The sequence below is a fragment of the Melanerpes formicivorus genome, unplaced genomic scaffold (assembly GCF_026170545.1).
Source record: "Melanerpes formicivorus ecotype bairdi unplaced genomic scaffold, bMelFor1.0.p_v2 SCAF_7, whole genome shotgun sequence".
Lineage (NCBI taxonomy): Eukaryota > Metazoa > Chordata > Aves > Piciformes > Picidae > Melanerpes > Melanerpes formicivorus.
This window is the reverse complement of record NW_027142359.1, coordinates 26,785,995-26,800,961: the sequence shown is the minus strand read 5'-3', so window position 1 is coordinate 26,800,961 and position 14,967 is coordinate 26,785,995. Positions and strand designations below refer to the sequence as shown.

General features: G+C 43.7%; 1 protein-coding gene across 6 annotated transcripts in view; it reads right to left on the bottom strand.

Annotated features, from left to right (window-relative positions):
- ST3GAL3 (ST3 beta-galactoside alpha-2,3-sialyltransferase 3) overlaps nt 1-14,967 on the bottom strand; it is a 233,839-nt gene that overhangs the window by 51,679 nt on the left and 167,193 nt on the right. For all 6 annotated transcript variants that reach the window (XM_068141553.1, XM_068141551.1, XM_068141557.1 and 3 more), the window contains 2 exons: nt 7,972-8,067; nt 2,763-2,949 (listed from right to left, as the gene is read on the bottom strand). In XM_068141553.1, coding sequence (XP_067997654.1) covers nt 2,763-2,949; nt 7,972-8,067 — 283 coding nt within the window. The remainder of the gene's footprint in view (nt 1-2,762; nt 2,950-7,971; nt 8,068-14,967) is intronic.

Sequence of the window (14,967 nt, the reverse complement as noted above, 5' to 3'; positions counted from 1 at the left end):
ATCCTCTTCTCCAGGCTAAGCAACCCCAGCTCCCTCAGTCTTTCCTCATAGGGCTTGTGTTCCAGACCCCTCACCAACTTTGTTGCCCTTCTCTGGACTCGTTCCAGCAAGTCAACATCCTTCCTAAACTGAGGGGCCCAGAACTGGACACAGTACTCAAGGTGTGGCCTAACCAGTGCTGAGTACAGGGGCAGAATGACCTCCCTGCTCCTGCTGGCCACACTGTGCCTGATGCAGGCCAGGATGCCATTGGCCCTCTTGGCTGCCTAGGCACACTGCAGACTCATGTTCAGGCTCATTCAAGGAACTGGCTCAGCAGCCTCAAAACCCAGCAATGATTCCCTTTGGGAATCTGTATAGAAGAGTGTCAAAGGACTAGTCCTAGGAAGGCAAAAAATAAGAGAGTTGGTTTATTATTGATTCTCAGATTAGCAAGATTAATTATGTGCAAGCACCTCAAAGAATAACAAAGACTAACCCAGGTGGATTTGTCAAGGGAGAATCATTATTGAAAAACCTCAACCCAGTATTTCCTAATAAAGGCAAAAAAAGTATCATAAGAACCTGCAATTCAGTAAGGCCTTCTGACACACCAAAAATATTATTGATGATACTACTGTGATACAAGTTCAGAAATGGCAAAAAACAATCCGGGGGAGTGCTCAGCAGGCTCATTGTAGAAACTGAAGGATGTTGTCACTTTGGGGTCTGCCTAGGACCTAACTTTGTTTAGTGTTTTCATTGTCAGCCTGGATGATGGAGTAACAAATTTGCTTATTAAACTGCAGCAGGGGACATGAATCTGGAAAGAATAGCAGGTATGCTACAAAGCTCTGCCAAAGGAACTTGGCAAACTGGAGAAGAGTTCTGGAAGGGAGAATGGTAGTGACAAATGCATGGTCCTGCACTTTGGCAGGAAGAGGCAATGGCACAAGCACAGGGTGCAGAGCTGGGGAGGCAGCTGCTTTTCAGTGCTTCCTGAGGCCTGGAGTCTCAAAGAACTGCATGCTCCCTTTCAGTCCCCTGCCACTGTGGAGAAGGCAGTCAAAACAGCGGATGTATGAGAACTGCAAGGCTAGTGAGGCAGCTGTTTGCTCTTCTCTGTTTGCTGTACTTTATACAGTTTCGGGAACTGCTCTTTAAGAAAAAGATGAATCAACTGCAGGGATTCATAAGAGCAACTGGAAGTGAAAAATCTGGAAAAGGCCACCTACAAGACCTGCAAAATGTGCTGCTTATTCCAAAGAAATGAGTGATAAGGAGACATCCATTAGAGCACTGAAGTAACATACAATGCAAGAGGTTCTCTGCGCCAAGCTGGGCACTGAAGCACTCAGTTAAGTTTACTTTCCCCAGGCTTCTCGCCCGTTCTAACAAACTACTTGTTACATCACCAAGGGCAGGGGCTACCATGTTAGACTGTAGTTAAGACCACGTGACTGTTATGTAGTTATAGCCACATCAGGTGGAAATTCAATCTGTTTTGAAATAAACCAACCCACCCTTTGAATTTCGTGCTAAACACTAGGAGCCTTTACAGCTGTGTTTAGGTTGCAGGGCACTGACGCTGCCAGGGCTTTCCTTTGCCCAGGATGAAGAACAAGAGCATGACACAGACCAAAGAAAATTACTTTCGACTCAATTATTCATGTTATGAAAGCCCCCTTGTACTTGCCCAGAGGCTGACAGGTATCTTCATCTGTCTGGTACCAGGAGAATAATTGCAAGTCTGTGCCAGTGTGAGACAAGCAAAGTATGAGCCCTTAAGGCCATCTTTGTAATATCTGTATACAACTATATACACAGACTGCTTGATTCTGTATGTGGTGAGCTGCCAACCTCCTCTCTCTGTCTCTATATACATGATACAGCATCTCATCCTCTGAATATTAATCTGATTGTCTGGTTATTTGTTCAAAAAGCATAAAAGAACATTTGAAAACAGGCATCTAAAATCTGTAAAACAAGAACTACGAGGGCATTTATATTGGATTTCATGACAGCAGATAAAGGTAAACCATCCACTGAATGAGAAGTCATTGACTACAACCTGATTCCATTTAGGACTGGTGAATTACAGAGAACAACCCTCACTAGTGTCAGTCTGTATTACTTCAGAGAAGCAGTAATGCAACTGATTGGGACAAAGCATTTACAAGGGGAAAGCAGTGCATTCACCATTTCAGTGCCATACTTGATATTATTCTTGTGGGTGATGCTTTAGTCAAACACAAATCACAAGTCTGGGTACAGCAATAACTAGGCAAAATATAATGACTTGTGCTATCCAGGTGGTCACATCAAGTCTGTGGATTGTAGCCTTTTTGACAAGTTGTGCTGCTGCTTTCTCCTCTCCCCCTCCTACACCATCACATCCCTATCCTCAAATTCCCCTTTCTTCCCCTTGCTATTGCTCTTTTCCTTCCTCTGCTCTTAAATCCCCAGAGTCCATAAAATCCATGCAAAATCTGGTCCTTTCATATACTCTTTAAAATAAATAACAACTCAAGTAATTGTTCACAGTACACACTAGAATAGAAAACCTCATCTGTGATGTAAGGTCAGGTTACAGAGAGAGGTCTTTGCAAAACCTTTAATTAAAGCTGAAGTCCATCAAGCAAAGAAACCCTTCATTTAAATACAGCAGGACACACAAAGGAATTCTCCTCAGATCAAAACGTGGCAAATACGCCTGTGACATCATGTCTGCACACCATTTCTAATTAGGTGACCTTCACAGTGTCAGCTGTCAGTGTTCTTACCACTTTCTCCTTGTAAACAATGTATTTCAGCCACTTGAAATCCTGCCATTTGAATCCCGCCAGAACAAACAGGGAATCCTTCTCATACTGCTCCATTTTCTGGATTGCACCTTCAGGATATGTGATCCGTAGAGTTGTCTTGCCACCCACATCTTTTTCAAAGCCCTTCACTGGAGCTGAGTTCAGCCTGCAGGGCAACCAGAGAAAACCCTGTCATGGATCCCCACTTACACTCCAGCATGTTGATGATACAGCAATCGCTCTGGGCAAGAGCTCCCTCTACACAGCTGTTACAGCAGCAAACGTTAACTCTTGCAGTTCTTCATCACAAGTGTTTATGAACCTTTATACCAAGTGACAACAGTTCAACTGGGAGCTGCTCATTTCATTTAATGTAATGCAAACCATTCCTGCACACCCACTCTTAGTGATCCAAATTGTGTTGGAAGCATTGGAAAAGGAAACTGGAGAATATTGTCTATGCAAATGTAGAGTTACAGACTAAGCATTAACTATTCTAACACCCTGTTGCTTCTGGGTTACCTTGAATTCTGCAAGACTGCACTGAAACAGTGCATCTCCATGGCAGTTTAAATGAATGGAAACTGGACTCATACTCCATGCTCAGTGCTCATCATACCTGCAGTGAGTTTGTTTAGGGAACACTAAGCCAGCTAATCATAGAATCAATAAGGTTGGAAGAGACCTCAAAGATCATCAAGTCCAACCTGTCACCCAAGACCTCATGACTACTAAACCATGGCACCAAGCACACGTCCAATTCCCTCTTGAACACCTCTAGGGATGGTGACTCCACCACCTCTCCAGGCAGCCCATTCCAACGGGCAATCACTCTTTCTGTATAGAACTCCTTCCTAACATCCAACCTAAACCTCCCCTGGCACAGCCTGAGACTGTGTCCTCTTGTTCTGGTGCTGGTTGCCTGGGAGAAGAGACCAACCCCCACCTGGCTACAATCTCCCTTCAGGTAGTTGTAGACAGCAATAAGGTCTCCCCTGAGCCTCCTCTTCTCCAGGCTAAACAATCCCAGCTCCCTCAGCCTCTCCTCACAGGGCTTGTGCTCGAGGCCTCTCACGAGCCTTGTTGCCCTTCTCTGGACACATTCAAGTGTTTCAATGTCCTTCTTAAATTGAGGGGCCTGGAACTGGACACATTACTCAAGGGGTTGCCTGACCAGTGCTGAATACAGGGGCAGAAGGACTTCCCTGCTTCTGCTGGCCACACTATTGATGCAGGCCAGGATGCCATTGGCCTTCTTGGCCATTTTCACAACACCAAAGGAACAATCTCCAGTTGGTTCAATTCCCCAGCGTGGCCCATCCAGAAGGTGAGTTACTCTGCAATGCCAATGCAAAGGAGGAGGCTGTGCTGCACAGCTATAGTAACACTGCAGTCTCACCAGCTAGGAGGAGTTTTGGCCGTGGAAATGCATCCCACTCTGAAAACCCAAGCACACAGAGCTTTCCTTTTGGGCACACTGATTTCTACAGGAATGCTACTTAGTTAGCCATGCTTTTGTTAAAACATCCCTCAGGGACAACATTCTTCCCTTTAAGAAACAAAGTGGCATTAACAGCAGTGATGACTTTCATGACATTAATGCTATTCAGAACTTCCATTCAAAATTAGAAACACAAAGCTGAGGAAGTTTCAAGTAACTTGGAATACAAATCTTGCTGACATCAAGCAGCAGCCCCCGATGGGACAGCATTGCCTACTTGAATTATTGCAGCCTTCTTGACTTGGGGTAGTTCAATATACTGGAAAGTGCTTATGGAGTGCAAAATTTTGCCATGTAGGAATGTTAATGAGGATCTGGCTTTGCCTTTTTCAGCCGGGGTAAGCATTTTAGGGGGAAAACCTTTTAGCAGAAGAAAATCCTTGAGTACAATCTGAAACTGGATTCAGAATGAAGGAGAATAAATTCCTATAATTACAGTAAAAATACTTACTTCATCATTAGGAATAAAAAAGAAAAGGGAAAACAACTTAAGAATTGGTAGCACCACAGTTTATACAGGAGGTTAAGCCTATTTTTGTGGTATATAAACCCTGACTTTGAGGTATCTAAACCTAACTGCAGAAACAGTGGTCCCAGCCAGCCAGATCCCTCCCTTTTTCTTCCTCTGTTGCTGGTGGCACATTGACCTTTGCTATGCATCATCACCTTTGCTATGGTATTATTTAAACTTTGAGTATTCTGTCTCTTTGGGGCAGATGACCCTACCCAATGTAACAGCATGGGGCTTTAAAGGCAACAGAGGTAAATACAACAAAATAGTATGTAAAGAAAAGTTAGTTATCCACATTTTTACCTGTCTTCTTGAGCTGGGGGGAAGGTTAGTGTCTGCAGTGGTTTCAAGTGTCATGTGTAGCTCTTTGGCTGGGTTTTCCCCACCTCCAGCTGCTGGGTTCACCATTTTGCAGCTTATGTTGTTAAAGCTCCCTAAACTTGGGACCTCTACTTTATATCTAGACCGGAAACAAAACAAACCATTTCCCCAAGTAACACGAACTCAGGTCTCCAGTGAAGGGCCAGAGTGTGAGCTGCTGACAGAGTCACAGAGCTGGAGCCCTGCTCTAAGGAGCCAGCACTGTCAGCTTCACGGTCAGTACCCCAGGGGTAGCTCAAGCAACAGAGCAGAGAAAGTTCTGGCAGCCACAACCTGTGTTCATGAGAGCTTGAACTACACAGCTTGAACTCATTCTCAGGCAGCACATGCTGGTGGTTATAAACACAGCTAAAACTCAGAAAACCTGTCAGGGTGCCAGGCTTCCTCATAGTGCCCATGGATAGGCAGGTTTCTCCACAATGAGATTTTTCTTTCTGTATCCACTGATGACACAGGGAGCTTAGAGACACTACCTCCTAACCATTGCACCACAAAGATCCTCTCAAATATCACTAAAGCATCATCAACAAGTGAATTCCTATCTCCTCTTAACCAGGAATTTCTGGTACACACTTGTTTTCCCCATCTGCAATCTATTTTAAGGAGGCATTTCAGAGCACCAGCGACTGACTTGCTGCAAAAAGCTTCTGCCAGGTAAACAGTGTGACAGCTGGGAATAACATCTGCACTGAAAGCTGCTAATCTCCAGGTAAAGAAGAACAGTAACTAACTTCCTCCAAGCTGGTTTAGAATTGTAAAGCTGATCTAACTCTCATCACCACAAGATCAAAATTTCTTGCTGCAACAGTGATCCTCATATGGTAACACATGAAGCATCCAAACCCTCCACATACTGCTGTGTCACTCCTTTGTCAGGAATTTACCACATTTTTTCCCCTCAACATTCAACTTTTAGGTTCCAAATCAGATCCTTCAAACAAGCTTTGTAATGCATGAAAAAGGATGCTACAACAGAAGGGACTTGCTGAGCTTCCAAGGGAATAAAGGAAGCAGTTGGATATATTTAAGAAGAGGTCTGCTCTCCTCTCCTCAGTCCCACATCCAAGCACCTGGCTTCATTTAACCTTTACAGTTGATTTTTCTCTCCTTTATCCATCCCACAAACATCACAGGTGCTTAGTTGCCCTCTTATCCTCTCAGCTTGCAAACTCACTTAGATTTACTGATGTGGAGAGAAAAACTTGAACTTTTCATTTAGAAATTAAATAGATAACTTTGTGACATAAATCTTAGTGGGTGGCTCAGTCCAGAGGAATTGAAACTGTACTCTTGGGACTTTGTTAACAATCTGAGCCCAAGAAAAGGCTGTCACTGAATTTTAATTCAGTTCAAGTAATGTCAAGTCACCAGACTATGAGGAGCAGTCAGAGCTCTTTGCTAACATCTAACAGTGAGGTGAACTAGGGGAACAGCTGTGAAAGGTTCATCCTGTTCTGAACAGTTATCTCTGTGTCCAGAGCACTGCTGGGGAAAATCACAGAATCAAAGAACTGAAAGGGACCTTCTTGGTCTTTTTGTCCAGAGTTAAAGAGTATTTATTACTCTGTGTATGTTCTTTTCTTACCTCCTGCGCCCATTATTTGCACATGAGAGAGAAAGGAGACCATACTAAATGATACCTTCACTGTGCCTTAAATTCTTTTACTAACCCCATTCTGTCTTCCACCTTACCTAAGAATTTGCTATTTGCCACCGCATCTCATGGTTGACTAAAGTTCAGAGAGATGGTATCAGCTGTATTCCCTATAATATGAAATCAGTTCTCTTACTAACAACAAAAATGACCAACTTAGACCAAGGTAAATCAGTTTTTATAGACTTACACTGCAGTTCATCCCACTTTTGCTATTTATTATTGTAATATTTTGTTACTCATGATGCAGAACCTGCTATAAAGCTCTGCATTTTTTTTCCAAGTCAGACTAATGGTGTGTAGCTCTCTAGAGCATGTCCCCCCACTCCCTCCTACACACTCTCTTTCTTTCACTCTCCATTAGTACAGGTATTATGTTTGTTAATCTCCAGTCACCCAGACCACCCTGACTTGACAGATTTATTACAAAGAGTTATGACTAGACCTGTGACTTCAAATATCAGCATGTTTTCCAGGCATTCTGAGATGGTGATGACCTGGGGTCTCAGCAGAAGTGAGAAGTCCTAACTTTTGACTGTGGTCCTTTCTTTCCCCTCCTATGCCACTCTGCTTCTGCTCCCTTCAACATCATCATCTACAGTGAGACAAAGTATTCAGTTTCTAGGGCGCGTCTATAGCTGTTTAATAATTACTGGGTCCTCACTCGTGGACACTCATTGCTTCCTAAGAGCCTATGCTGCTAGGGTTCTTTCCACTAACCATCAAGTCTGTGTCCCAGGGAGTGCTACACATGTATGACCAATAATAATTCTCTGAGCTACCTTGGGCAAGTGTCTGGGACAGATCCAACAGTACATTTTATTGCTTCACCAACAAAGGGCATCACAAAAGCAGCAGCTTTTAGAAAGGGGCTATAAAAGGAAGACTCAAGTAGGATCACATGAGATACCACACTCCCAAACAGCTATGGAAAATGGAATGCTCAAGGAGTGCCTTTACCTTTTGATGAGATCACCATTTGTAACAAACATCTACAATTCTCTTGTTTTGGTGGTTTTTTCCCCCCCTTCTGTACAAACGGGTGGTGCCACAAGTGTAGGTTTAATGTTTGCACCCATAGCATGTAAACTGATACAGAAACTGAGTATATGACAAGAAAGTTGTGATGGCAAAGACTCACCTGACAACAACATCATAGTCATCAATTTTTAACCCCAATGACTTATTTGCAAGTACTCCACCATTTCCCACAATGATACATCGCCGGCAGCTGAGACTGTGGAAGAAAGAGAGATAAGAGGTGGGTTTTGTATCATAATTTCAAACACCTTGAGCTGTGCATATTTAGTTTGCTCCTATCTGAGAACTACAGGAAACCTTTTGGAATACTAAGAATTAAGAGGAGGACAGATATACACTTGATCCCCAGCTCACCCCATCATGCCCAAGCATTACGTGTGATAAACTGCTTTCAACACATCGTGCCACGTGGGACTTAATGAGATGATCTGTCAGGACAAGCAGCTCCTCTCCCCCCACACCCCTAGTATGATGGGCTTGAATCAAATCCATTTGTTTACTTAAATCTTCTCATTATTCATTTTACACTGAAATAATAATAAACCAAAGGCTTAGTGAGGAAGTACTCTCTCCAAGCAGTTTTCGGAGTGCAGGCAGATCTTGCCAGGTCATTTGGGGTGTGCTCACCTTGTGAAACTCAAAGTTGCTGGAGCTATCAGGAGACTTTGAGAGACAGAAAAACAATAAATGCATAGAAAAAGGATCCTACTCTTATCTAGTAGGAACATAGGAGACACAACAGGTGAAGAAGGGGAAAGAAAATAACCTCAATTAACAAGAGATCAGGAAAAAGAAGGAAGAGGACAACTTCTTGTGGAACTGCAAGTCCCGAGAACTCTCTGCAGCAGATGTTGAAAAGTGATTTTTGTCTTGAAGAGGACTTCTTTCCAGCCATCTAATCCCAAATGCAGCTGGCTCTTCTGGCAACATGCCTTCATCTCTGGTAGTTCACTGAAGGGATACGTGTCTGCAGAGACTTTTTTCGGAAAGAGTCCAAGGCAATTGGTTGTTTGAAGCAGATCTCTGGGCTAGACGGCCTTCCAAGTTCCAGGCACAGTTGACTGGTCTCTTCTAGGCTGTCCTTGCTGTGATTAATCTAAAAAGCCATTGTGAGGAAAGCTCTGCTTATGTGAGGTCTGTTTGCAGAGTGAGGCTGGAGTACACTTAAAGACTCAGTTAAACCACTGAGGGTTACCCTGCTGACAGAGCCATAAGCTGGAGATACACGTAGAAGGAACAGCACCAAGAGATGCTCCGGAACAACTTCCCCAGCCTAGACAGCTTCACTGAAGGATCCAAGCTTTTCCAAAAGGAAAAACTTCCTCAAGAAGATGGACATATTAGCCCAGTGCTTGTGTCTGTAAGGGCTGAAGAAGTGTAGATGTTTGCAATAATCACATCACAATAGAGAACTAACTTTACAGACAATGGCACAGAAAAAAACAACCACCAAAAACCAGTTCTGGTGACAAGGAGAAAGCAGAAACAAGATGTGGTTCAGGCAGTGTACTTTGTCACACAGAGAATGGAGTCAGCCCCAAGTACATGCAACTGAGTGACAAGGATAGTAGCAACTTTGTCAAAATCTTTAAGGAAAAAGTGTTGTGGGAGGGGAAAAAAAATATATACTTCAGTTCTGGCCAGGTAAAATTTCAGATGAAAATAAATTCCATAAGGAAATTCGATCCCCTATACAACAGACTGCTAGATGAAATGTGGTCATGTCTCTATTCAGTTGTCTCTGAGCCATGACTCTTCTCAATTTTACATTTTGAAGAAGAATACTATACTGAAATCTGAAGGCTGCAAGCTTACAGACACTCCCCTCTATACCTTTCCAGCTTACTGTTAGGCTGCTGACTCTTAGCAGTTTTGAATACAAATGTGTGTTTGTTTCAGCCTCAAACCACTTAATTGCATTCTTCCCCTTTCTGTTAAATTAAAGCACCATCTACTGTCAGCAATCCCTTCCACATCTGCATGTGATCCACCTACTCACAAACCACTGCCTGTAAATATCTGCTTCTATGTGGATAATCAGTCACAGGTCAGACTGGTGAGCATGAGGCGCAAGACACAAGACAAGAGAACCAGTTCCACCAGCCAAAGATGTTCCAGCAGCTTCTCTTCATGGCCCCGTTCCCACACAGCACTTGCAGACTCAAAGCCCATTCTTCATTTTCTCTTGACCATACAAACTGTAGCAGGCTCATCAAATCTCTTACGGCCTAACGGCTCTCGTAGATCTTCAGTCGCATTTGCAGTTCTTCTCTGAACCATTTTCAACCTCTCCCCAGACCTCCGAAGCACTGACTCAGGAAGGCCAGCATGAGGAGCTAATGTTGCTTAAAGCAGGGTACCTTTCACATAGTGATGTCTTTTTAATATACAATTCCAATGCTCTTTTTATTTGTTTGCAGAATATAATTCTCATCACAACCTGTGCTGTCGCCTCTGAGATACCTGACTTGATTTGGCTCCAGTAAATGCCCTATGGAAAGGCCTAGGCTGACCTGGATCTCTGACTCCTTACTTCCCCAGGCTTTTGCCCTGGCAAATTTTCCTGGTGTAATCCTACACCTCCTTCAGACTGGGTTTCACCACTATGAAAACCTGTCAGTAGGATTACACTGGAAGTGTCACTAAAGGATTAATTCTCAACCATGAACAAGAAGACACAGTCTCAAGCTGCACCAGGGGAGGTTTAGGCTGGATGTCAGGAAGAAACTCCTCACAAAAAGAGTGACTGGCCATTGGAATGGGCTGCCCAGGGAGGTGGTGGAATCAGTCACCATCACTGGAAGTGTGTGTGACATAGTCCATTTCTGAAAAGAATGTCTGCTAAGGCGTTGTGTAACATCAGAATATAATGGACTGAGGCAAACCCCCAATGCTTATATTTAAAGGGTTATCTGAATCCATCATGCTTCTAGTTCATCTTAAAAATATATCCTCTACTTGACAAGATTTCATTTTGACAAAACCCAAGATAACATATATTGATTGTGCTGCCTTCTTAGCTCTGTACCACATTTAACTTTCCAGGATTTTTCCTGCAGAATTGAGCTAAGCAACTTACAGCTATCTCTTTGTCTTCTCCCTTATTCCTCTAGGAATGGCACAACATTTGTTGTTCCAGCCAACTTTCCAAGAGTGATTACAAAGCAAACAGTAACAACAAAAAAGAATTATTTAACTCTTTAAATACTGTTCAGTGCTTACTGATTTTAAAAGGCATTTAGTGAGCAATCAACATCCTCACAGTTACTAATAGAAATATACAAAGTATTTTGTTGTTACTGTAACTGTAAGCTTTACTCCAAAAAATGGAACAAATACTTAACTGAATGGTTCTGCCTTTACTCCTCACAAGTGGCAGGTTAATCACCTTCACCTAGCTTCAGGTCTGGATCACTCTTATACCCTTGTGGTCTTCACATATTTAAATGCAGCCTCCAGCTTCTAATCTGATCTTCTTCTAGTAGCTTTTCCTCAACTTCTTTCAAAACTTTTCTGCCCACTCTCATCACAAAGCTGGAAGCTTCTGTTGAAAACTCAGAAGTCAGTACTCAGGTGCAGATTGCTTTTTTCATAGAGTTGTTTTGTTTGGTAGTGACCTTTAAGATGGTCAGGTCTAATCGTTTAACCCAAGACTGCCAGGTCACCACTAAACCATGTCCCTCAGTACCACATCTACATGTCTTTTAAATACCTCCAGGGATGGCAACTCCACCACTTCCCTGGGCAGCCTATTCCAATGCATTACAATCCTTTCTGTGAAGAGATTTTTACTAATATCCAACCTAGACTGGTGCAATTTGAGGCCATTTCCTCTTCATGTGCATGATGGTGATTCCTGGACTTTGCCTGGGCTCTGCACATCAGGTGTCTACATCAAGCCTGGGCAGTGAGGACTGTTTTGATCAAGACAGGCAGAAAGTTCAGCTGGCTTGGTTTCACCATCTTTGTCAATCACACTGTGGGACAGTGAGTAGATTGCAGGGCCACCCTGATGGCATTGTGAAAGGGAAGCACTCAGCAGGGATGTCAGGCACTTGACCTCACATCCTGACCACAAGTCTGGACAGTAGGCATCAGTGTAGGTGGGCTCCTTCACAATCAGCATTGACTGAGGATGCCTGAGTATGGGAAACCTGTGAAGTCACTGCTGCCTCCAGGCAAGTTTCTGGCTGAAGAAACATATCATGCAAGCAGTGTCAGTTACAGCTCAATTGTTTCCCCACAAAGAAGTGTGCAAATATCTTTTTGTTTGTTTACATAGTATGTCAAAGCTGTATTTCTTTTCCAGAAGAGTTCAAGGTCTGAACATATAGGACACAGCCCAGGTTCCAGTTTGCTACCAGGGTGGTATGAGGAAGGGTCATGGACTTTCCACACCACATAGACTCTCCCTAAAGCCCTAAGCTGGAAACTGCAGCCAGATGTATAGTCTCTTGACACAGATTCTCAGAAGTTGAGAACCAGGATTCACAGAGATCTTCTTGAACAATATAGTACTGTAAACACATGCATGCATTGTAGCAATGGCTACTTTCTCTTCCTGTCTTATAAAAGTGTTTTAGGGATTTGTCAGGGGAGAAAAACCACAAAGCCTTCCTTTGCGCAACTTTGGAACTGGAGGCTTTGAGGAAAGATACAAAAGAAATGATTAAAAAATACATCTCCATGGTAAGTGGTGCTTAGGGAGGCTTAGCATATTCTGATTTGATCTGTTTGCTGCTGTTTAAACTGGTGCTATCAGCTTGAGCCAGAGGAACACACACATATCCTTTCCTGCTCTATCAAATTCCTTTCTCACCTGTTAGTTTACGTGCTGCATTAGGAAGGACTGTGTTTGTTACAAGCTCACTCAGTTTTACTTCATTATCACCTGGAGGCAATACAAAAGGGTCAATCAGGTTTGCCTGTTTGTGCTTTTTCATAGGAAATTTACAGGTCATTATCACAGAGATTTAACCCCAAATCCACTGAAGTCAGCAGAAGAGCCACAGAACTAGAAACTGAGCCCTCATCAACTTGCAGAATGAGGGGCAGGCCACTGGAGGAGCCACTAAAGCAAGCACTGAAAATGTAAGTGACATAAATGGGCCTGGAAAAGCCAACAGAGTGCAAGAGACCTCAGAATTGTCAAAGACAAGGCTCACTGACTCCTGCGTTAGGGAGAAAGCCATGCCCGCTCTGACAGAAGAGGACACTGATTCTAGACCAAGTGCCCTGGATCGCTGATCTGTTCCAGAAAAGCTCAGAGCTGAACTGCAACTACCCTCACAAACACAAATGCAGCTTTACCTACCTCCTGCCCTGGAGCAGGTTACTTTAAGCAGTTCAACACAAAGGTGCCATAGTGAGGAGTCATGAAGAAAACTAAGAAAGCTCAGCATCACTTACGCTATGTTACAGGCATCAAGCAGAGCATTTGTTCACATGCCCTCCAGCTCCTGCTAGGTATTAACACAACTCTGCTCACAATAGAGGGATTAGTTGGAGTGAGTTGGCAAAGCTCCTTTGGGATGATGAAAAGTGTATGCAGACCCGGAAGGACCGAGTTTGCCTCATTTCAGCCCATTGTGTCAGCAAAGGTGCATCAGGATGCCCTTTTGGCACAGGGCTAATCAAACAAACATGTTTAAGGCTTATGGGAGGCAAGTGAAGGTAACATCTCAAGGAACAGTTTTGTGAAGGAGGGCAGAAATGGAGAAACTTGGGTGGGGACAAGAGCAAAGACTCGTTGTAGATCCCCCACCATAAAACTCTAATCCCCTCTTTCCTTCCTGCGCTCTCACGCACTGCTCTGACCTCACTTCTGCCTCTCCCACCCTTCTCCTGGGAAAACTGCATTCAGCATATGGTTACATGAACACTTGCTTCAATAGGCTCAGCCGTGCTCACCTTCCCCACCCATCCCTAGCCCTCTGCCTTTCGTGCTGCAGTTGCAGCACTGTGCCAACACAACACTTCCGTAGGAGGGCAGCTCTGCAAAGGAGGTCACTGGAACAGCCCAGATTAAGAGAAAAAACTTTTAAACTGGAATTGTTTTGGTAACCCACTTTAAAGTCTCTCTTCAAATAACAGCAGCAGCCCAAGGAGAAGGTAGGGAGCTATGATCTGAGAGCAGGCATTAGCACCAAATACAGCTTCTTAGGCTGGCTTTGTCAACAGAGAAAATGTTGGTGTAATTCAACCCTGGAGGGAAGGTGAACCTGGCACCTTTTCCCTACTGCTGTAATCAACCCACTAGACTTCTGAGAGCCTACAAGTGGAAGAGATCACAAGTCTGACCCCTTGTACCTCACAGCTCTTTCACAATAAAGCATTTTTTCAGCCCTCAATCACAGAATAGTTTGGAAGGGACCTTTAATAGTCCCTTAAGTCAGGCCCTCTCCTGTTGCTCCAAGGTGGTAAGCAGATGGGAGAGGTCTGGACTTTCTCCTTGAGCAGTAAAGGAGCAAGACAAACCTCAAGGCCCTGCTCCCAGAACACTGGATCTGCCACAGAGAGGAAGTGCTGGGCTCTGCTTTGAGCTTGAAACGGTAGCTAACCTTCCTTCATCAGTCTGCTCCATCAGCTCTTTTGGAAACCAAAATGACACATACCAATTACTGCCAGCACTGTACTGCATTGACAATCACAGCATAACCCAAGCCTTCATCTAACCTACTCATTAAGTAGGTTTTCAAGAGCAGCACTGCAGTAGCCCTAACACCTCCTACAGTACCCAAGCTCTCTCTCATAACTACCCCTCTGTTGCAACTCCATTTACCACCTGCTTCTTATCCTAAGCCTTTCTTGTCCCCTTCTCCCACATTAGCTTCAATTTTTATCTTTTCTAAGACCTGCTCACTGGGAAGGGCTCTGGGAGCTACTTGACTGTAAGACATAGAAACTACACAACCAGCATCCATTGCTTCCCATTTATCACAAAAAATTCCCAAGGAAACAGCGCTTCCTCAGGACAGCTGTGTGTTTACCAGCACATATATCACCCAACCTTGTTACTGCAATACTACAGAAATCTATTTGTAGCCTGTTCCTTAGGTGTCATTCAGACTTGACATCTCAGGGACTCTGCATATAT